Source organism: Rana temporaria, chromosome 9 (assembly GCF_905171775.1).
Source record: "Rana temporaria chromosome 9, aRanTem1.1, whole genome shotgun sequence".
In the NCBI taxonomy this organism is placed as follows: Eukaryota; Metazoa; Chordata; class Amphibia; order Anura; family Ranidae; genus Rana; species Rana temporaria.
The window spans coordinates 12,074,318-12,099,267 of record NC_053497.1 but is presented as its reverse complement, the minus strand read 5'-3'; the positions used below and the strand labels follow the sequence as shown (position 1 = coordinate 12,099,267).

General features: G+C 44.4%; 1 protein-coding gene across 1 annotated transcript in view; it reads right to left on the bottom strand.

Moving 5' to 3' along the window:
- Window positions 1-24,702, bottom strand: part of LOC120913097 (gamma-aminobutyric acid receptor subunit beta-4-like) — a 191,842-nt gene extending 167,140 nt beyond the window's left edge. Inside the window, exon 1 of the mRNA XM_040322798.1 lies at window positions 24,594-24,702. Within this exon, the coding sequence (XP_040178732.1) occupies window positions 24,594-24,691 (98 nt within the window). The 5' untranslated portion in view covers window positions 24,692-24,702. The remainder of the gene's footprint in view (window positions 1-24,593) is intronic.
- Between the last annotated feature and the right edge of the window lie 248 nt (window positions 24,703-24,950).

Here is a 24,950-nt window from a genome sequence, read left to right as displayed (position 1 = left end):
AGAGTTCCCCTTACATTAGCATCCCTCTTACATCAGAGTCCCCATCAGAATCCCCCTTATATTCCTATCAGGACCCCCCTTACATCACAATCACCATCAGAGTATATCTTACATCAGAATCGCCCCTTACATCAGAGTCCCCATCAAAGACCCCTTATATCACAGTCCCTGTTAGAGTCCACCTTACACCACAGTCCCCATCAGCCCCCTAAAATCTTGCAGCAAACTAGATTTGACCCATGGGCCTTAGTTTGAAGTCCCCTGTAAAATACTTATATAAAAAAATTATCTTAAAATAAATTATAACCAGTTAATTTTTTTTTGCTGTCTGTGTACTATTGGGGAAAATTCCCCTGCACTTCCTGTCCCAGAAATGCAGAAGGGACTAAAAACTCTCCCAAACTGAAGGGAATTCCCTTCTTTGAACGCTTTCCTCAGAACAGGTGTCACCATTACAAGATTTCTCCTTACCTTTTTGTTCTGAATCTCCCCAGTGGGGACACAGAGAGCAAAAAACTAGACAAAGGGCCTAACCCTTCCCCCACTCTATCCAAAATCTACACTGCTTCAAAAGATCAAAGAACCACTTTGAAAACACATCAGATCCAATGAGGAAAAATCTCATGCTGGATATCTATACTGATATGGACGGGGTTATGTGTTGGGAAGGAAAGAATGTCACGGTGTTTGATTGAAATGAAAATGATCAACCTACAGAGGACTGAATTCAAAGACACCCCGAACATCAAAAATTATGCAGCAGGCTCGTCCATTTTACTGAAATTTCATTGCAGCAACTGCGTTTTATGTCATGGCACAGTGGTGACAATTGATGGCACTGTGGCTGCGTTTGATGGCATGGCACAGTGGCTGCGTTTGATGGCATGGAACAGTGGTGACAATTGATGGCACAGTGGCTGTGTTTGATGGCATGAAACAGTGGGGACAATTGATGGCACAGTGGCTGCGTTTGATGGCACAGTGACTGCGTTTGATGGCATGGCACAGTGGTTCAAATTGGTGGCACAGTGGCTGCGTTTGATGGCATAGTGACTGCATTTGATGGCATGAAACAGTGGTGTAAATTGATGGCACAGTGGCTGCATTTGATGGCATGACACAGTGACTGCGTTTGATGGCATGGCACAGTGGGGACAATTGATGGCACAGTGGCTGCGTTTGATGGCACAGTGACTGCGTTTGATGGCATGGCACAGTGGTTCGAATTGGTGGCACAGTGGCTGCGTTTGATGACATAGTGACTGCATTTGATGGCATGGAACAGTGGTGACAATTGATGGCACAGTGGCTGCGTTTGATGGCATGGCACAGTGGCTGCGTTTGATGGCATGGCACAGTGACTGCGTTTGATGGCATGGCACAGTGGTGCGAATTGATGGCACAGTGGCTGCGTTTGATGGCATGGAACAGTGGTGACAATTGATGGCACAGTGGCTGCGTTTGATGGCATGGCACAGTGGTTCGAATTGGTGGCACAGTGGCTGCGTTTGATGGCATAGTGACTGCATTTGATGGCATGGCACAGTGGTGACAATTGATGGCACAGTGGCTGCGTTTGATGGGCACAGTGAGGCTGCAATTTTTTTCGTTTGCGCCCCCCCAAAAAATTTGGAGCACCAGCTGCCACTGGGTTAATGATAGACCTGTGTTTATTCCTATAGTTAGTCAGGTTGAAAAAAGACACAAGTGCATCCAGTTCAACCGTAAACATTTTTTTTTTAAATATCACACAATCCCATATACCCAATTCTATACCCACAGTTGATCCAGAGGAAGGTGAAAAACCCCAGCAGAGCATGATCCAATTTGCTACAGCAGGGGAAAAAAAATCCTTCCTGATCCCCCGAGAGGCAATCGGATTTTCCCCGGATCAACTTTACCTATAAATGTTAGTACTCAGTTATATTCTGTACATTTAGGAAATAATCCAGACCTTTCTTAAAGCAGTCTACTGAGCTGGCCAGAACCACCTCTGGAGGGAGTCTGTTCCACATTTTCACAGCTCTTACTGTGAAGAAACCTTTCCCTATTTGGAGATGAAATCTCTTTTCCTCTAGACGTAAAGAGTGCCCCCTTGTCCTCAGTGTTGACCGTAAAGTGAATAACTCAACACCAAGTTCACTGTATGGACCCCTTATATATTTGTACATGTGGATCCTACCCCCCCTTACTCTCCTCTTCTCAAGAGTGAATAAATTCAGTTCCTCTAATCTTTCCTCATAGCTGAGCTCCTCCATGCCTCTTATCAGTTTGGTTGCCCTTCTCTGCACTTTCTCCAGTTCCCCAATATCCTTTTTGAGAACTGGTGCCCAAAACTGAACTGCATATTCCAGATGAGGTCTTACTAATGATTTGTACAAGGGGGGGGGGGGCAAAATGATATCTCTCTCTCTGGAGTCCATACCTCTTAAAGCGGAGTTCCAACCACAATTAGCATTTTTTAAATGTATGTCCTTTCATTCTGCGTTTTTATAATATAAATCTGGTCACTTACTATTTTACAATCCACCGCCGATCCGCATAGATATTCAAAAAAGATACTTTATAAAACTATATCTACACCGTTGTCATTTTGCTTGTGGGCATTGTGAAGCCTACAGGCACTTACTTCCTGGAAGTCTTGGATGGGGAGTGATAATTGGACAGCGCACTGCATCCTGGGAAATGATGACACACATTTCCCAGGAGCATTAGAGGGAGATGATGTCAGAATCCTAGGTGGTTTCAAAGGCAGATTTCGTGGGACCGCATAGCAACAGGCATTTCCACATGAGTAAAAAAAAAATCATTTTTTTTTTTGTTTTTTAGTCGTAAGCTACAGTTTAAAGCAAAATTGTTTTTTTGATGCAAGAAAGGACTTTGCTCGCTTTGGAAACCGCAGCTTGGCATTGCATGTTATTATTGAGCTTATGATCTACCCAAACCGCCAGATCCTTCTGTGGAGTGTCGTGCTCGCCCCCTCCCTTGGACTACAGGAGAGTCAGGACGCTCTCTATGTTGCAGATAGAGAAAGGAGCTGTGTGTTAGTGGGCGTCCTGACTCTCCCGTAGTCCAAGGGAGGGGGGCGAGCACGACACTCCACACCAGGGAGAAAGCCTCGCATTACTGTGTGGAGTTACAGACCGAAGAACAGGAAGTGAGGATTTCTCAGAAGAAATAAGGACATTTAAAAACAAAATGGAAGGATGAGGTAAGTGAAGGAGGACGGCACTGAGGTAAAGGAAGCTATTTAGGGAAAAAATTGTACCTTTACAACCCCTTTAAAGTGACCCAACATCCATAGCAAAAAACATCATTTTTTTAGGAGCACCACAGCTCAAGCATGTATATTCAGATACTGGAGCACACAATTTATAGCAAACCCCCCTTGTTAATAAGTGTCACATATAATCTTTGTAGCCTGTGCGTGCGCACACTCGTGCTCATCACGCAAAATAATACATTTCCATTTGCTTGTTCTTGCTGCATCAATATGCGATCGGACGTGCATATCCGTTAGTAAATCAGGCCCCATGGGAGAGGTTTATCAGCTTTCCCAGACAAAGAGCCAGAGCAAAACAGCAGCAATGAGATTAGACAGATTTACTACAAGATCACAAGATTATTTATTAATTCCTTCCTCATCTGTTAAAATGCAACACTGCGCCAATTTAAAACATGCCCCTGACCACATTTTTACCTATGCAAAGCTGAACTGACAACCGCAAATAAAATAAAAAATCACATGTGAGCGCCCCACCCTGTATATAAAATATCTCATGCTGATTTAGGGGGCATTTCATAGAGAGACCTTTTTTCTCGGTTCCACAAGCCTCCTTTCCGCTGGTTCCAAGGTGGACAACCTATCCCACAAAGCTACTCCTCTTCTGCCGTCATGTGGCCTTCTCCTTCTCTGATGTCATCATGTAAAGTGTAGCGCCCACTGCTGGTCCTGCATTGTATGTGATGATGTCCACTTTCCTGGGCTGGAGAGAGGGATGGAGTGAGGGATAGGCCAAGTATTCCTCTACTTCAAGCCGGCCATAGATGGATCAAATCTTGGCAGGTACAGTACGGACCGGCCGAGATTCCATCCATCTATGGGCAAGCTGTTTGTGTTGAAGTAAATCCATCGATCAACTTCAGTACAACCAGCCTGTATAGCAGTATAGTATAGCAGCAGGCAGTGATTATTGCATTCTGCCAGCAGAGTAGGCTCCCCGCTGGCAGAACGCAATAGCGCTGCGAGAGGGATTCCCCCTTCAACAATGACTTTGTTTCCACCTGTGGTGGAAGGAAAAACATTGTATATACCCCTATAGACTAAACAAGTATTACATTGTTAATATATGGGGGGGGGGGGCATCCACTTAGAATTTTTTTTTTATAGCTGACTGAAATTCAGCTTTAAGTGAATATAATTATAAGAACAATGTTAAATTTGTCTCAGATATCTTCATAATTGGCTCGTTAGCTGTCCTTGCTTGCAGATGGAAATTCACGAAAACATCTAAAAATCTAAAAAAATCTAAAAAATCCTTAACTACATAAGAGGTAGCCTGACTTCTGTTATATATGGCTTGATTCTGTCATTACTGTTCTTGATTAATTGCCCCCAACATCTGGTTTTGCACTGCACATATGTGGGTAATTTAAAGGCGGATATGGCCATAGGTACTGTATGTGGACAACCCTCAAAATGATTGTGGTGTTTTCAGTGAATGGTACTGTTAGTTAGTACTGCAGCATACCAAGATATTTTGGACAATTGAGAGCTTCCAACCTTGTGGTGACTGTTTGGTGAAGGCTCTTTTTTGTTCCATCATGACTGTGCTCCTGTTTACAAAGCCAGCCCCATAAAGACATGGTTTCATCAGTTTGGTGTGGAGGAACTTGAGTGGCCTTCAGAGTCCTGACCTCAATGCTACAGAACACTTTGGCATGAATTGGAACACTGATTGTGAGCCAGTTCTTCTCATCCAACATCAGTACCTGACCTCAACTCTAATGAACACCTTTGGGATCAGGTCTTCTTATCCAACATCAGTATCTGACCTCAACCCTACTGAACGTTTTTGGGAGAAGGTCTTCTTATCCAAAATCAGAACCTGACCTCGACCCTACTGAGCATTTTTGGGGTCAGATATTCTGATCCAAAATCAGTATCTGACCTCAATCTTACTGAACACTTTTGGATCCAGGTCTTCTCATCCAAAATCAGTACCTGACCTCAACCCTACTGAATACTTTTGGGATCAGATCTTCTCATCCAAATTCAGTACCTGACCTCAACCCTACTGAATACTTTTGGGATCAGATCTTCTCATCCAAATTCAGTATCTGACCTCAACCCTACTGAATACTTTTGGGATCAGATCTTCTTATCCAAAATCAGTGCCTGACCTCAACCCTACTGAACGTTTTTGGGATCAGGTCTTCTTAACCAAAATCAGTACCTGACCTCGACCCTACTGAGCATTTTTGGGATCAGATATTCTGATCCAAAATCAGTATCTGACCTCAATCCTACTGAACACTTTTGGATCCAGGTCTTCTCATCCAAATTCAGTACTTGACCTCAATCCTACTGAACACTTTTGGGACCAGGTCTTCTCATCAAATCTCAGTACCTGACTTCTACCCTAATGTACACTTTTGGGACCAGGTCTTCTCATCCAAAATCAGCTAAGCTCTGGTGTACGCCCCCGATACGCATCTGCTTTCAGCACTTGATATGTCCACATCTTACTACTTTGTGTATCTGTAGGGCTCATTGAGAGTTGACCCTCTGTAAAAAAAAATAATATTCATTAAATGTCTCTGGTAATGCACTAGGTGTGCGTACCTTCCTTTTGTTTTTCTAGTCTCTATCTGATTACCCTCATCCAAGGAGGGCAGCATCCACCTAGTCTTGAAACACTGATGTCCTTGTCACTTTTTACTACAGAAGACCTTTTAGTGCTGGAAGTGACTGTTTTTCTTGTTTTTCATCCAAAATCAGTACCTGACCTCAACCCTAATGAACACCTTTGGGATCGGATCTTCTTATCCAAAATCAGTACCTGACCTCAACCCTAATGAACACCTCTGGGATCGGATCTTCTTATCCAAAATCAGTACCTGACCTCAACCCTAATGAACACCTCTGGGATCGGATCTTCTTATCCAAAATCAGTATCTGACCTCAACCCTACTGAACACCTCTGGGATCAGATCTTCTCATCCAAAATCAGTACCTGACCTCAACCCTAATGAACACCTCTGGGATCAGACCTTCTCATCCAAAATCAGTACCTGACCTCAACCCTAATGAACACCTCTGGGATCAGATCTTCTCATCCAAAATCAGTACCTGACCTCAACCCTAATGAACACCTCTGGGATCAGATCTTCTTATCAAAAATCAGCAAATCAACGATGTACTGGAATGACAATTGTGAGCCAGGGCTTCTTATCCAACATCAGTACTTGACCTCACAAATGGTCACAAGTTTCCATAGGCACACTTCAATATCTTGAAGGCAACCTTTTCAGATGAGTGGATGTTTTTATAGCCATAGTGCCATATCCAACAATCACAATATATTAGATCATTTTTAAAGGGGGCGAAAAGTGAAGCATCACAACCACAGTATGTGAACACCCGTTTGCTACCATTGGAGTTTCGAAGAGGCTCTAATAACACTAATGCTGCGTACACATGACCATTTTTAATGGTCTAGAAAAAACAACGTTTTCTTCAACCCGATCATTGTTAAACCGGCCTTGCCTACACACGATCGTGAAAAAAAAATGCTATAGCAAAGCGCGGTGACGTACAACACGTACGACAGCACTATAAAGGGGAAGTTCCATTCGGATGGCGCCACCCTTGGGGCTGCTTTTGCTGATTTCTTGTTAGTAAAAAACGATTCGCGCTTTTCAGTCTGTTACAGCGTGATGAATGTGCTATCTCCATTACGAACGCTAGTTTTACCAGAACGAGCGCTCCCGTCTCATAACTTGCTTCTGAGCATGCGCGTTTTTTTAACGTCATTAAAGCCCACACACACGACCATTTTTTACCACCTTAAAAACGACAACGTTAAAAACTACGTGAAATTTTAGAGCATGTTCTAAATTTTTAATGCCCATTTTTTTCGTTCTGGAGCCCACACACGATCGTTTTTAACCACTTCCGGACCGCCGCATGTACATTTACGGCGGCAGAATGGCACGTACAGGCACATTGGCGTACCTGTACGTCCCTGCCTAGACGTGGGTCGGGGGTCCGATCGGTACCCCCCCCCCGTACATGCGGCGGTTCCCGTGGCTTCAGGAGCGATCCAGGACGAGGGCGCGGCCGCCGAATAGCCGCCCCCTCGCGATCGCTCCCCAGAGCTGAAGAACGGGGAGAGCCGTATGTAAACACGGCTTCCCCATGCTTCACTGTGGCGGCTGCATCGATCGAGTCATCCCTTTTATAGGGAGACTCGACCGATGACGTCAGACCTACAGCCACACCCCCCTACAGTTGTAAACACACACTAGGCGAACCCCAACTCCTACAGCGCCCCCTGTGGTTAACTCCCAAACTGCAATTGTCATTTTCACAATAAACAATGCAATTTAAATGCATTTTTTGCTGTGAAAATGACAATGGTCCCAAAAATGTGTCAAAATTGTCCGAAGTGTCCGCCATAATGTCACAGTCACGAAAAAAATCGCTGATCGCCGCCATTAGTAGTAAAAAAATTTAAAAAATAATAAAACTATCCCCTATTTTGTAAACGCTATAATTTTTGCGCAAACCAATCGATAAACGCTTATTGCGATTTTTTTTTACCAAAAATAGGTAGAAGAATACGTATCGGCCTAAACTGAGGGGAAAAAAATTGTATATATGTTTTTGGGGGATATTTATTATAGCAAAAAGTAAAAAATAGTGCATTTTTTTCCAAATTGTCGCTCTATTTTTGTTTATAGCGCAAAAAATAAAAACCGCAGAGGTGATCAAATACCACCAAAAGAAAGCTCTATTTGTGGGGAAAAAAGGACGCCAATTTTGTTTGGGAGCCACGTCGCACGACCGCGCAATTGTCTGTTAAAGCGACACAGTGCCCAATTGTAAAAACCCCTTGGGTCATTTAGCAGCATATTGGTCTGGTCCTTAAGTGGTTAATGACATTAAAAAAAAAAAAAAAAATTTTACCTCCCGGAAAACGGTCGTGTGTACGCGGCATCAGTCGTGCATTTTTAATGACCCTCAAATGCACTACAATGCACAACAGTATGCGTTGCACAGGAGTGATGTTTGAGATTTACAATATATATATATATATATATATATAATTTTTTAAAGTATGTAGATTATAAAAATGTGGATTAAAATAGAATAAAAATTAAAATACCAGGTGGCTTGTGTAGTTATTATATGTATGTTACATTTCTTGCATTTCTTAGAGATGATGGATTATATTGCGCAATGTGAATGCGCACAAGGACTATTCCGTATTTTCAGATACAAACTGGTTTGTTTAATAATCTGCTGGATTACAGAAGTAAGCATTAGGGCTTACTGTTTCTCATCCTATAACAAAAATATAATGCTTTGCTTTCCATGTTCATGGAAATCAAAGCACAAGATGACAAAGGAATAGAGGAGGGTCGGCTAATTTTGGCCCAGGGGGCAATTAGTATTGAGAGAACCAGGGACTGTGGTACCATTTCCCTATGGAATGTGCCCGGGATTTACAGTGACAGTCTTGATGGCTCAATCGTTTTATCCTTCTACACAATGGTAATGGCTGTGCCAACATTTGTCAAATTAAAATGTATACTTTAAAGCAGTGGTCATCAACCCTGTCCTAAGGGGCCACTAACAGGCCAGGTTTTATGTATTACCTTGGGGAGATGCGGACTAGAATACTGCAATTACTGAGCAGCAAATTATATCACCTGCCATGTATTTCAGTTATCTTGCAAACCTGGGGCCAGATCCACGTAGCGCGGCGCTTTTTTACGTCCGGCGTAGCATATCTCAGATACACCACGCCGCCGTAACTTACAGCGTATTTCCCGTATCCACAAAGAATTTGCGCCGTAAGTTACGGCAGCGTAGTGTAAATGTGTCGGCGTAAGGGCGCGCAATTCAAATGGCTAAGTTGTGGGCGTGTTTTATGTTAATACGTCTTGATCCGACGTAAATGACGTTTTTTTCTGAACGGCGCATGCGCCGTCCGTGGGAGTGTCCCAGTGCGCATGCTCCAAATTAACCCGCAACAAGCCAATGCTTTCGATGTGAACGTCATTCTACGCAAAGCCCTATTGGCGAACGTTTTACGCAAACGACGTACGCGACGGAAAATTCGACGCTGGCCCGACGTCCATACTTAACATTGGCTACGCCTCATAGAGCAGGGGTAACGTTACGCCAAAAAAAGCCTTACGGAAACGACATAAAAAAATGCGCCGGCCGGACGTACGTTTGTGGATTGGCGTATCTATCTAATTTGCATACTCAACGCGGAAATCGACGCAAGCGCCACCTAGCGGCCAGCGTAAATATGCACCTTAGATCCGACGGCGTACTAAGACGTACCCCAGTCGGATCTAGCTCAGCTTCAGGCGTATCTTGTTTTGTGGATACAAAACAAAGATACGCCGGAGCAACCTAGAAGTTACGCGGCGTATCAATAGATACGCCAGCGTATCTGCTTCGTGGATCTAGCCCCCGGCCTGTTAGTGGGCCCTGAGGACAGGGTTGATGACCACTGCTTTCATGGACCAGGTGTACAAATTCTATATATAGTGAAAAGTCTTTCTTTTTTTTTTTTAAGTAGATGTAAATCTTAAATTCCTTTACCAGCCATATAGTGCTGCATTGGACTGTGTTGCCCAACGAAGGGACATTGTAAAGACAACAAGACAAGGCAATTTGGCTAAAGTTAATAAAGTTTTGTTTTTGTGTTCTTTTAAAAAAAGGCTTTATTACAATCATCGATGAATTACAATGCATCAGCACTGCTCCCATCACAGCACATACCAACTGCCATGGTATAATGCAGCCACTAATGTGAACGAGCTCTAAGCACTAAGGCCCCTTTCACACTGGGGCGGGAGCCGCGGTAGCGGTATAGCGCCTCTAAATATAGCGGCGCTATACCGCCGGATTTGCCGCGGGATTGGGCCGCTAGCGGTGCGGTATTAACCCCCGCTAGCGGCCGATAAAGGGTTAATACCGCCCACAATGCGCCTCTGCAGAGGCGCATTGCGGGGCGGTATTGCCGCCGTTTCCCATTGTTTTAAATGGGAAGGAGCGGGGAAGGAGAGGTATACATACATTCTCTCCTGCCAGCTCATCGCCTCAGTGTGAAAGCCCTCCGGCTTTCACATTGAGGTTGCTGGGCATGAGTTTTTTCAGGCAGTGTGAAAGGGGTCTAAGGTTAATCCAGAGTTTTCTTGGGGTTTCTTGAACAAAGAGCAATTTCTGACTCTCAGTTATATAACCACTGACCACCAATGTAAGGAACATTCTTCCCAAGGACCTCCAATGTAAGGAACATTCTTCTCACTGATCACCAATGTAAGGGACATTCTTCTCACTGATCACCAATGTAAGGAACATTCTTCCCACTGATCACCAATGTAAGGAACATTCTTCCCACTGATCACCAATGTAAGGAGCATTCTTCCCACTGATCACCAATGTAAGGAGCATTCTTCCCACTGATCACCAATGTAAGGGACATTCTTCCCACTGATCACCAATGTAAGGAACATTCTTCTCACTGATCACCAATGTAAGGAGCATTCTTCTCACTGATCACCAATGTAAGGGACATTCTTCCCACTGATCACCAATGTAAGGGACATTCTTCCCACTGATCACCAATGTAAGGGACATTCTTCCCACTGATCACCAATGTAAGGAACATTCTTCTCACTGATCACCAATGTAAGGAGCATTCTTCTCACTGATCACCAATGTAAGGGACATTCTTCCCACTGATCACCAATGTAAGGGACATTCTTCCCACTGATCACCAATGTAAGGGACATTCTTCCCACTGATCACCAATGTAAGGAACATTCTTCCTACTGATCACCAATGTAAGGAACATTCTTCCCACTGATCACCAATGTAAGGGACATTCTTCCCACTGATCACCAATGTAAGGAACATTCTTCCCACTGATCACCAATGTAAGGGACATTCTTCCCACTGATCACCAATGTAAGGGACATTCTTCCCACTGATCACCAATGTAAGGGACATTCTTCCTACTGATCACCAATGTAAGGGACATTCTTCTCACTGATCACCAATGTAAGGGACATTCTTCTCACTGATCACCAATGTAAGGAACATTCTTCCCACTGATCACCAATGTAAGGAACATTCTTCCCACTGATCACCAATGTAAGGGACATTCTTCTCACTGATCACCAATGTAAGGGACATTCTTCTCACTGATCACCAATGTAAGGAACATTCTTCTCACTGATCACCAATGTAAGGGCCCTTTCACCCTTTCCGTGTGTCGGCAAAAGCTCAGCGGGGATCCTCCGTAAAATCCCCGCTGAGCCGTCGGCTGACAGGGCGGTCCCCGCACACTGTGCAGGGACCGCCCTGTCTTTCCTCCGCTCTCCCCTATGGGGGATCGGATGAACATGGACCGTATGTTGTCAGAAATTCCGACAGCAAATGTCTGATGGAGCCTACACACAGTCAAATTTTCCGACAACAAGCTCACATCGAACATTTGTTGTCGGAAATTCCGACCGTGTGTACACGGCATTACTGTTTATTTTTGTCCTGTGGACTTTCACTAGGACAGATAGTGATGGGAAAGCCAACATTTTACAGTCACCAAAACAGGAAGTGACTGGAAACCTTTCAATGGGGACACCTATGATTGGCCAGGGCAATAGGTGTCCCCGTTGGAAGGCTCCCATCGCCAATCAGGGTTCTAGGGTGCCCTAGGGTTCTTGCAGAGGTAACTAAGGATTCTTTGACCAATGGCTAATTGGCCTCCCAATAATAGTGCCTGCATAGTTCAAGAGCCAGCGCCAATGGCCGGAGCAGAGCCTAGCGGCAATTCTTCCAACTGACCCCCGATGTACATTTCCCTCTGACCTCCAGTGAACTGGTTTTAGCAGGGGTTCCCCAAGACCTGACAATGACTGTAAAGTGTTACTAAACCCACAACAGTAAAATCAGCCTTTATATGCAGTAAAGCATGCTTGTTATACACACTGTGGAACCTAAGGGGTTAGTCCTCTGCATTGTGTAAAAAGGCTGTTAGATTATGTCTTCTTTGATCCTCCCCATCTTCCCCAGTCCCCAATCCATCTGCTGATACTACAGAGCCTCGGAGTCACTCTGCACATGCTCAGTTTGGTGTGTATTGCTAGAGGGCCAGATTCTCAGAAGAGTTACGACGGTGTATCTCAGGAAACACCGTCGTATCTCTGTTTTTGGCCCCGGGTATCTATGCGAGTGATTCCTAGAATCATTTTCGCATAGATACGGCCAAGATCCGACAGGTGTAAGTCACTTACACCGTCGGATCTTAGATGTAATGCAACGCCGGCCGCTAGGTGGCGTTTACGTTCAGTTCTCATTTGACTATGCAAATGAGCCTGATACGCCGATTCCCGAACGAATTTGCGTCGCGTAGTCATCGCTTACGTCGTTTCCGTAAGCGTAAGGTTACCCCTGCTATATGAGGGGTAACCTTACGCCAGTCCGCCGTATGCCATGTTAAGTATGGCGTCGGGTCCGCGTCGTCTTTTTCCGTCGGTTACGTCGTTTTCCTAAGTCGTTCTTGAATACGACTTTACGTCAATGACGCTCACGTCGGCGTCATTGACGTTTTCCGTCGTGAGCTGGAGCATGCGCACTGGGCTATTGTTCAGCCCGGCGCATGCGCAGTTCAATCGGTGCGGGGGGCGCGCTTAATTTGAATACAAGCCGCCCCCTTTGAATTACGCGGCCATACGCCGGGCCATTTACACTACGCCGCCGCAAATTACGGAGCAAGTGTTTGGGGAATACGGCACTTGCTCCAGTAAGTTGTGGCGGCGTAGTGTAAATAGCTTACGCGGCGATCTACGAGAATCTGGCCCAGAGAGTTTTTTTTTTTTTTCTTGGGAGAGTGCATGTGATCAGCACAGGGCCAATCAGCACTGTCCAGACAGAGGATCAGGGATCATGAAGCCTCATAGGACAGTCAGAGTAGAATGAAAACTCCTCCTACAAGCTTTGACCAGACACTGATAGACGTAACAAGGCTGCTATATACTGCTGATGATTAAAAGGGGTTTAGCTGTTTATATTTACTAAAATAATTGCATTTCCATGTTCTGTGTACTGTGGGAGACCAGATATAGAGACTGCAGGGTCCGGGGGGTTCGTAACACTTTAAGGGTTGAGAAAATCTGGTCTAAGCCCTCCTTACCAGTGCAATGTATGTGCCTCTGCCCTCATGCTGCCGTGCAGGACAATAGAAACTCCATAATTCTCTATAAATTATTATTATTATAATTCTCCTGTTCACATCAATGCAACACAGTGCAGTGCGATTTTAAAAGGTGCGGGCGCTTTTTATGGTGCTACACAGCGTCTTTTTAGCTTTATACATTTCAACGGGAACGTATGGAAAAAAAAAATCCATGCATTGGTGCAGTTTTGTGCTCAACATCCAGTCTCTTTCTCCTAGCAACAGTGATGTCACAGCAGATCTTGCTAGCCATTGGCTGAAACTAAAATATATTACAAAACGCGTATAAACATGCTACAAAACCGCACTGAAAGAGGCATGATTATTCTGCAGTACTAGTGCAAAACTCAAACTAAGAGAGGAATTCCCCTCACTTGGTACAGATTTCCCATCATTTCATGTTGTGTCTATACAGGACGGGAAGGCAATGGAAATTTCCATATGTCCATATGTCTCTGCCTATGCAGATTTCCCATAATTTCCTGTTGTATCTTCAGAACAGGATATCAATAGATATCCTCTGTCTCTATGTCCATATATCTCTATCTATAAAGATTTCCCATTATTTCCCATTGTGTCTACAGGACAGGACAGGATATCAATGGAAATTTCCCATATGTCTCTATTTCCATATGTCTCTGCCTATGCAGATTTCCCATAATTTCCTGTTGTGACTACAGGACAGGATATCAATGGAAATTTGCTATCTGTCTCTATCTATAGAGATTTCCCATCATTTCTTGTTGTGTCTACAGGACGGGATGTCAATGAAAATCTCCCATATGTCTCTATTATATCCATATGTCTATCTATACAGATTTCCCATAATCTCCTGTTGTGTCTGCAGGACGGGAAATTAATGGAAATTTCCCATATGTCTCTAAGTCCATATGTCTATCTATACAGATTTCCCATTGTGTCTGCAGGACAGGATGTCAATGGGAATTTCCCATATGTCTCTATGTCCATATGTCTCTATCTATACAGATTTCCCCATCATTTCCTGTTGTGTCTACAAAACGGGATGTTAATTGGAAATTTCCCATATGTCTCTATGTCCATATGTCTCTATCTATACAGATTTACCATCATTTCCTGTTGTGTCTACAGGACATTAATGGAATTTTTCCATGTTTCTATGCTCATATGTCTCTATCTATAGAGATTTCCCATAATTTCCTGTTGTGTCTACAGGACGGGATGTCAATGGAAATTTCCCATATGTCTCTATGTCCATATGTCTATCTATACATATTTCCCATCATTTCCTGTTGTGTCTGCAGGACAGGATATCAATGGAAATTTCCAATATGTTTCTATGCTCATGTGTCTCTATCTATACAGATTTCCCATCATTCCCTGTTGTGTCTACAGGACAGGACGTCAATGGATATTTCCCGTGTGTCCGTATATCTGTATCCAAAATGGAAATAGTTTTGACTTTAGAAATAATTTAGTGTATGCACATTGGTATGTAATTTAGGGCCAGATTCAGGTAGAAGTGTGGCGGCGTAACGTATCGTAGATACGTTACACCGCCGCAAGTTTTCATCGCAAGTGCCTGATTCACAAAGCACTTGCGATGAAAACTACGCCGGCGGCCTCCGGCGTAAGCCCGCGTAATTTAAATGGGCGTGTGCCATTTAAATTAGGCGCGCTCCCGCGCCGGACCTACTGCTCATGCTCCGTTTCGAAATCCCCGCCGTACTTTGCGCGCAGTGACGTCATTTTTTGGAACGGCGACGCGCGTAGCGTAATTCCGTTTTCCCGGACGGCTTACGCAAACGACGTGAATTTTTAAATTTAGACGCGGGAACGACGGCCATACTTTATACAGCAATATGTTTGCTGTACAAAGTTAGGGCACCAAAAACGACGACTAACTTTGCGAAGGGAAACTAGACTAGCGGCGACGTAGCGAACGCGAAAATCCACCGTGGATCGCCGTAACTCCTAATTTGCATACCCGACGCTGGTTTACGACGCAAACTCCCCCCCAGTGGCGGCCGTGGTATTGCATCCTAAGATCCGACAGTGTAAAACAATTACACCTGTCGGATCTTAGGGCTATCTATGCGTAACTGATTCTATGAATCCGTCGCATAGATAGAAACAGAGATACGACGGAGTATCTCCACTGTGAATCTGGCCCTGTGTCCCCACTATCCATGTTTCCATTAACTACTTGCCGTCGCCGCACCGTCATAATACGTCCACAAGGTGGCTCTCCTAGGCGAGATCACGTATTATGACGTCCTACCTTTTAGCCGCCACTAGGGGGCGCACGCGCGCCGCCGGAGGCGCGCGCGCGCGCCCCCCGCTCGCCCCCGACTCCCGTGCGTGTGCCCGGCGGGCGCGATCGCCGCCGGGCACACGCGATCGCTCGGTACAGAGCGGGGAACGGGAGCTGTGTGTGTAAACACACAGCTCTCGTTCCTGTCAGCAGGGGAAATGCTTTTCTTCGGTTCATACAATGTATGAACCGAGGATCAGTGTTTCCCCTAGTGAGGCCACCCCCCCCCCCACAGTAAGAACACACCCAGGCATACTTAACCCCTTCCTCGCCCCCTAGTGTTAACCCCTTCACTGCCAGTGGCATTTTTATAGTAATCTAATGCATTTTTATAGCACTGATCGCTATAAAAATGCCAATGGTCCCAAAAATGTGTCAAAAATGTCCGAAGTGTCCGCCATAATGTCGCAATACCGAAAAAAAAATCGCTGATCGCCGCCATTACTAGTAAAAAAAATATTAATAAAAATGCCATAAAAATACCCCCTATTTTGTAAACGCTATAACTTTTGCGCAAACCAATCAATAAACGCTTATTGCGATTTTTTTTTACGAAAAATATGTAGAAGAATACGTATCGGCCTAAACTGAGGAAAAAAAATGTTTTTTTATATATTTTTGGGGGATATTTATTACAGCAAAAAGTAAAAAATATTCATTTTTTTCAAAATTGTCGTTCTATTTTTGTTTATAGCGCAAAAAATAAAAAACGCAGAGGTGATCAAATACCACCAAAAGAAAGCTCTATTTGTGGGAAAAAAAGGACGCCAATTTTGTTTGGGAGCCACGTCGCACGACCGCGCAATTGTCTGTTAAAGCGACGCAGTCCCGAATCGCAAAAAGTACTCTGGTCTTTGGGCAGCAATATGGTCCGGGGGGTAAGTGGTTAAGCTGAACTTTAGGGAAACAGCTAAATACACAGTTGAAATACATATATGGGAGCTGCCTTCACTGTCAAAAGACCTGAATTTCAGTTCACCCCATCCAGAGATTTACACACCTCTACCTAACAGTACAGCCAGCCCGCTGACCTGATTTTTTCCCTCTGTAGGTGACGCAACACAGCTAGACTACATCCCCACCCCCCAGTCTCAGATTGGACAAATCACCATCATTGTACGCGGGGCGCTTTAGGACCACTAGGGTGAGCGCGCAATGTCCACCGCCCGCCCGCGATTGCTCCTGAGTGAGACAAAACGGGGATCTGTCAATGTAAACAGACAGATCCCTGTTCTGTCGGCGGAGGATAGACAGATCGGCTGTTCCTAGTGATCAGGAACAGAGATCTGTCTCCTCCTCCAGTCACTACACTGCCCCCACAATTAGAAAAACCTCTCTAGGGAACACTTACCCCCTTGATCGCTCCCTAGTGTTAACCTCTTCCCCGTCAGTGTCATTTATACAGTAATCAGTGACAATTTTCTTTGCTCTGATCGCTGCATAAATGTCACTGGTCCCAAAAAAAGTGTTGGATCTGTCCGCCGCAATGTCACAGCCCCGTTAAAAATTGTTGTTTACTGCCATTTCTAGAAAAAAAAAATGCCATCTCCTATCTTGTAGACGCTAGGGGCCAGATCCACATAGCAAATACACCGGCGTATCTACTGATATGCCGGCTTACTTTCAAATTACCTGCGTCGTATCTTTAGTTTGAATCCTCAAACCAAGATACGACGGCTTCTGGGTTCGATCCGACAGGCGTACGGCTTCGTACGCCTTCGGATCGTAGGTGCAATACTTCGGCGCCCGCTGGGTGGAGTTTGCGTCGTTTTCCGCGTCGGGTATGCAAATTAGCTTTTTCCGACGATCCACGAACGTACGCGCGGCCGTCGCATTCTCTTACGTCGTCTCTAGTCGGCTTTTTCCGACGTATAGTTAAAGCTGCTATTTTGCGGCGTATAGATAGACTTGCCATGTTAAAGTATGGCCGTCGTTCCCGCGTCGAAATTTGAATTATTATTTTTTTTTCGTAAGTCGTCCGTGAATAGGGATGGACGTAAGTCACGTCTAAGTTCAAAAAATTACGTTGTTGTGACGTCATTTCGCGCAAAGCACGGCAGGAAATTTCGAAACGGAGCATGCGCAGTTCAATCGGCGCGGGGACGCGCTTCATTTAAATGAATCAGGCCCCCTACCCGCCGATTTGAATTCCGCCGCCAGAAATACACTACGCCGCCGTAACTTACGGCGCAAAATCTTCCTGGATTTGACTTAAAGCCAGGTAAGATACGGCGCCGTAGCGTATCTCTGATACGCTGCGCCTATCCAATTCTATGTGGATCTGGCCCTAGAACTTTTGCACAAACAATATAAGCTGACTGCAATTTTTTTTTTCCAATAATATGTAGAACAATACATATTGGCCTAAACTGATAAAGAAATTATTATTATTATTTTTTGGGGGGATATTTATTATAGCAAAAAAGAAAAAAATATATTTTTTTAAAATTGTCGGTCTTTTTTGTTTATAGCGCAAAAAACAAACAAACACAGAGGTGATCAAATACCAAAAAAAGAAAGCTCTACCTGTGGGAAAAAATTACATAAATTTTGTTTGGGTACAGTGTCGCACGACCGCACAATTGTCAGTTAAAGCGGCGCAGTGCAGTATCACAAAAAAATTGCTTGGTCATTAAGGGGGCAAATCCTTCCGCTCCTTAAAGGAACACTAAAGGTACAATTTTTTTTTTTTTTAAATAACATACATGTTATACTTACCTCCACTGTGCAGATCGTTTGGCACAGAGTGACCCGGATCCGTGTCTTCTGGGGTCCCTCGGCAGCTGTCTCGGCTCCTCCTCGCAAAAGCTTTCCATGTTCATGCGAGCTCCCTCGCATGGTGGAAAGCTTTTGCGAGCGCGCTCCCGTGATACAGCAGCGGCCATAGCCGCCGACTGTATCACTCGGCCCTGCCCCCCGGCGCGCCGCGTCATCCGCTGTGATTGACAGCAGCGCCAGCCAATGGCTGCGCTGCTATCAATCCGCCCAGCCTAGCCAATCAACGGCCAGGCTGGGAACCGAGCAAGATGACAAGCACGCGCCCGGGACTTTCGAACGGTGAGGTAAGTAAAACGGGGGCTCGGGGGGGGCGGTGCTGTCAGATGTTTTTTTACCTTAATGCATAGGATGCATTAAGGTAAAAAAACTTTTACCTTTACAAACCCTTTAAGTGGTTAACATGGCAACGCACCTGCTCTATGCGTGGTGCATTGTCTTGCCATGCATTGTAAATGAAACCTAAACCATTGTACAGTAGAGGCCAACACGCTGCAGCACACCACAACGCATATAGGGCTAGATTCACAGACAATTAGATGCGCGCAGCGTATCAGAGATACGCTACGCCGCCGTACCTTGCCTGGCGGATCTTCGAATCCTCAAAGAATTTGCGCCTTAAGTTATGGCGGCGTAGTGTATTTCTGGCGGCGGAATTCAAATCGGCGATTAGGGGGCGTGATTCATTTAAATGAAGCGCGTCCCCGCGCCGATTGAACTCCGTTTCGAAATTTCCCGCCGAGCTTTGCGCGAAATGACGTCGCAACAACGTCATTTTTTGAACTTAGACTTGAGTTACGTCCTTTCCTATTCACATACGACTTACGCAAAAAAAAATGTTTTGAAATTTCGACGCGGGAACGACGGCCATACTTAACATGGCAAGTCTATCTATACGCCGCAAAATAGCAGCTTTAACTATACGCCGGGAAAAGCCGACTAGCGACGACGTAAGAGAATGCGACGGCCGCGCGTACCTTCGTGGATCGACGGAAAAAGCTAATTTGCATACCCAACGCGGAAAACGACGCGAACTCCACCCAGCGGGCGCCGAAGTATTGCACCTACGATCCGAAGGCGTACGAAGCCGTACACCTGTCGGATCGAAGCCAGAAGCCGTCGTATCTTGGTTTGAGGATTCAAACTAAAGATACGACGCGGCAAATTTGAAAGTACGCCGGCGTATCAGGAGATACACCGGCGTACTCTCTCTGTGAATCTGGCCCATAGTTGCATTGCAGTGCTCTACATTGCTAACACAAAAAAAAGGGTCTTGTATGTTTTTTTCATCCAATGTGGTCCATTGGCAGACCATTCATAATCGATGGGTTGCCTTTATGCAATGCATGTTCATGCAAGACATGTGTGTAAATAACACATCGCAATCATTGTATATGCGTGAATGGGCCCCTTTTAGACAAGTTTCCCCCATTGGAAGATTTCCCCTCTATTTCTCTTCTGGTGGTCAACAGGACAAATAGAGGGGTTGAGTGGGGACACCAGACAGTGATAAAAACCTAATAGAGGTTCTAATGTCTCGCCACTCTTTTTAGTGCCCACAAAAGTTTTGGTAAACTGTAATAAAGGGAGGACTGGGAACCTTTGGCATGGGGGAAAAAAACTCATCACGTGGCCCTTTGTATGGTAGAAGTAGGATTTCTGTGGGCTACAAAAAAGGGGTCTACATGTGCCATGGTTGCCCATTTATTTGCAGGCATGATAAAAGGTGGGAAATCCAGCTTTAGCTTTCTTCATGGCTTTCAGCATTTGGTCGCATGACATCTTCAAAGCACATCGGCACAGGAAGATGGGTCTGGAGGAGGCAGGTTTTAAAATGTCAAGCAGGTATCCGTGTCCGTGGGTCCCCATTGTGATTGATGTCTGAATGATAAAATAGCTCCACCCTGTGGGCATGGTGAAATGCGTCAGTGGGCGTAGCCTTGGAGGAGCCGTGGCAAAGGCAATAATTAATTTTCACCCAACACGTGGGTTGACTGGAGTCTGGTGCAGAATTACTTATCGGTCTTGGATGGGCTCTGTAAATGCCGGCACTCGGAATTCAGTGGATCACCGGAGCATTTCCATTGGTGCTTGGATACTTTATGGGGTTGTAGATCCACTCATATCATATTATTAATGGCCCTGCCCCTCCCCACCAGCTCTGTCCATTCCTGAATTGGATACATGGTATGGGGTTACAAATGTAAGATCATGAGTCATGACTTCTAATAATATGTTCCTACAAATCTCATGAATCGTCAAAGATATTCAGTCGAAAATAATGTTGTATGGTATTTTCCTTCAAATCTCCCCTAGAGCTCAGCTTTTTTTGAAGGCTAAGTAAATAATTGTTTGCGTATCTCAATACAAGTTGAGAAGAGAAGGGATTGATTAAAAAAAAATAAAAAATTCTGGTGCCACATGTCTGCTGCCATAAAGGAAAATGACGGTAAGCATTTGATACAATTTTCCTTTTTCTTGGCACCAACATGACAGCAAACATGTGGTATGTTGCTGCCATAGATTGGCACCAGGAAAGAAAAATGATGGTAAGAATTTGATACAATTTTTCATTTTCCTGGTGCCAACATGCCAGCATACACGGTACATTGCTGCCATGGATTGGCAACAGGAATAAAAAATTATGGTAATAATTTGATACAATTTTCCATTTTCTCTGCATCAACATGGCAGCATATATGTGGTACATTGCTGCCATGGATTGGCACCAGGAATAAAAGATTATGGTAAGAATTTGATACAATTTTCCATTTTCTCTGCATCAACATGGCAGCATATATGTGGTATATTGCTGCCATGGATTGGTACCAGGAAAGAAAAATTATGATAGGAATTTGATACAATACAATTTTCCTTTTTCTTGGCACCAACATGACAGCATACATGTGCTATGTTGCTGTCATGAATTGGCATAAGGAAAGAAAAATTATGGTAAGAATTTGATACAATTTTTCATTTTCCTGGTGCCGACATGTCAGCATACATGTGGTACCTTGCTGCCATGGATTGGCACCAGGAAAGAAAAATTATGGTATAAATTTGATAACATTTTTTATTTTCCTGGCACCAACATGGCAGCATACATGTAGTACTTTGCTGCCATGGATTGGAACCAGGAAAGAAAAATTATTATAGGAATGAAATACATGTTTTTATTTTCCTGGCGCCAACATGGAAGCATACATGTGGTACTTTGCTGCCATGGATTGGCACCAGGAAAGAAAGATTACGGTAAAAATTTGATAACATTTTTCATTTTCCTGGCACCAACATGGTAGCATACATGTGGTACTTTGCTGCCATGGATTGGCACCAAGAAAGAAAAATGACGGTAAAAATGTGATACAATACATGTGATACTTTGAGGGCATGGGTTGGCACCAAGAAAGAAAAATTACAGTAAAGATTTGATACAATTTTTCATTTTTCTGGTATCAACATGGTAGCATACATGTGGTACTTTGCTGCCATGGATTGGCACCAAGAAAGAAAAATGACGGTAAAAATTTGATACAATACATGTGGTACTTTGAGGGCATGGGTTGGCACCAAGAAAGAAAAATTACAGTAAAGATTTGATACAATTTTTAATTTTCCTGGCACCAACATGGCAGGATACATGTGGTACTTTGCTGCCATGGATTGGCACCAGGAAAGAAAAATTACAGCAAGAATTTGATACAATTTTTTATTTTCCTGGCACCAACATGGAAGCATACATGTGGTATTTTGCTGCCATGGATTGGCACCAGGAAATAAAAAAAATTACGGTATTTGATACAATTTTCCATTTTTTTCCCAGTGGAGAGATCCCATTTCACTTCCTGTCCTGTTGCCAGAACAGGAAGTGATAGGAAATTTTCTCTCCCATACCAGAACAAATGTTGCACTGGACAGATTTCAACGCTCTTGCCGTTCTGGTGATAACCTAAAATATTGGATTTTCGACAATCTGTACCAATGGTTACCTGGACAAATAGAGAGAATGTGTATTGTGGTGTACGTAGTGTGGAGCCTCGTTCTACAGCATACACCCGTGCAAGGACTGTATTTGGCCGCATGGAGATGCACAGGTGTTTCATGCATCCCTATGCATGTTCATTGGGATAAAGTGGTCGCTACGTTTTCAAATCCGTGTGTGTGGGTGCACAGCGGCCTTGAGTGTGCATTTGGAGTGGTGTGCACACACATGGCTGGTAAAATTGGGAGCAGCGGCTGTATCCTTGCATGAATGGGACTGCTTGCACGAGGATGCAAAGAACCACCTGTGCCTCCCCATGCAGGCATGCACAGCCATCATACGGGTGTACGCTGCAGTACGGCTGTGTGTAAACGAGGCCTTAAGGCAGCCTATGCTGTTATGAATGGGTTGCCAAGGCATCACAATGGATGGAAAAATCGAGCACGACCTATTTTTTTTTAACAATACAGAGCACCACAAACCACATTCTATGCACTGTGGTGTAATGTGTGCAGTGCAGCACTATGAACGGCATCGCAGCACACTGCACATAGAGCAGGAACATTGCCATGCAAGTGTGAATGGACCCTCAACCTCCTCAACAGGGGGCACAAAAATCAATAAAAACCTGACAGAGGTTCTAACCCCTTACTAATCTATCCAAAACAAAAAGAATGCTGGCTTTAGATACACTATAACTCAACATCTCCCTCAATGATCGGATAATAAAGGGTTGAAACTCTTGACCTCTTTTAGCCCTGGACAGTTTTTTTTTTTTGCATGGACCTTTCTAATAGGACCACAATGAATTATGAAGGAAAATCCAGTATTGATTTTATAGGAAAAGCAAGAGTGTCTTATTATTTATAATTCCTTTTTTTATAAACATCTTCTTTTTTTTTTCTTGCTCGTGTGTTTTAAAAAAGGAGCCCATTGATCCCTATATCAGCTCATGAAGTCACGGCCCCAAGTAAGTTTCTCCAAAAATTCCCCAAACCCAACATATCCCAACTTGGCAGGAAGCTACAGTCAAGGGGATTGGCACACTTTTCGGCCCCTCGCCACCTATACATTCAAAAGCTCGAAAGCAATGAGCCTATTGGCTTGAGTCCATTGAACAGGGGGCTGTGCACGGTCATGGGGCCTTTGAGCTCCAAGGATAGTCACCGCAAAGCCAAAAATAGTCATCTTTAATCATTAAACACGGCTAATTATAATACACAACCTAATCATGGCTCTGTGGCATAGATTTTCTCACGATACAGCCAATCTTTTAAAGCATCCGATCAGTGGGTGTCTTTTTAAGAAGGCCACGCTTCCCTTCATGCAAGGTCCACCACCATCCCATACAGAGCTAATGCTGAAACCAGAATCTTCCCAAGGATGGCTGATTTTGCTCATAGGTCCAAACCGTTGGCCAGTTTTTGGTCATTAAAAGGACTTTCCACGGACCTAAATGGTTCCATTAACACCTTGTGCCACACCTGGTCTTTTATTACTATGCCACATATTTGAGAATGCTTGCAGCCAACAGAGCCACCATCTCTATTGCCTCAGCAACCATTTTCTACAGTTATTCTTCACCTTGCACGTTGACTTGTACCTTTCTATTGGCTATTTCCAATTCTGCATTTCAGCTAGCACATTTTTCTACATTTCTAAATACCCATTAAATTCATTTTTATTTTTTTATTTTTTTTTGGGGGGGGGGGGGTATTTTTTTTTTTAAAGCACTAGTCTTGGTCTTCTACCCTAAGCCATCAAATCCCTTCCATCCTCCTCCATGCATTCCCTGAGCAACTCTTATTCATCTCACGTACCTATCTTTACCTCTCTCCTCTCTAGCCTGCCCTGAACAAAGCACCTTCTCCATTAGCAACCCTCCACCAGCAGCAATCCTCTCCATCAGCCAACTCTATCTCCCACCATCATTCTTTTTTTTTGTATCTGGCCATTTGCACCATCACTATTTTTCCAAAACGCTCCCCCCCCCCCCCCAGTGCACAACCACCGTCGTCTTCATTTTCAGTTCCCCTCCCACCTATACCGACCACCTTACCTTTGTGCAGAACAGACTAGCAGGATGGTAGCGAAGGCTGAGAGAATTGCTCCAATCCAGCTCTCTTTCCCAAGACTCAACATTTCCACCTGGACCATGGAGTGGAGAGGAGGGGGGGGGTTTTGGACGGAGAGGGGGGGGGGAAGGGATTGGGGGTAGGGGGGGGGAGGTCTTGAAATTCTTGCAACCCCCCCTCAGTAAAAAGCCAAAAATGCAAAATCCAAATGTCGAAATGAAAAAGAAATCTCCTTGGAGGAAAAGGGGGTCTCTACGCCCTCCCCAAATGGTGATGGAAGGCAGATAAGAATGGGGTAAGAGTCCACCGAGAGGCTAATCCACTTTTTCCTTGGCAGTAGG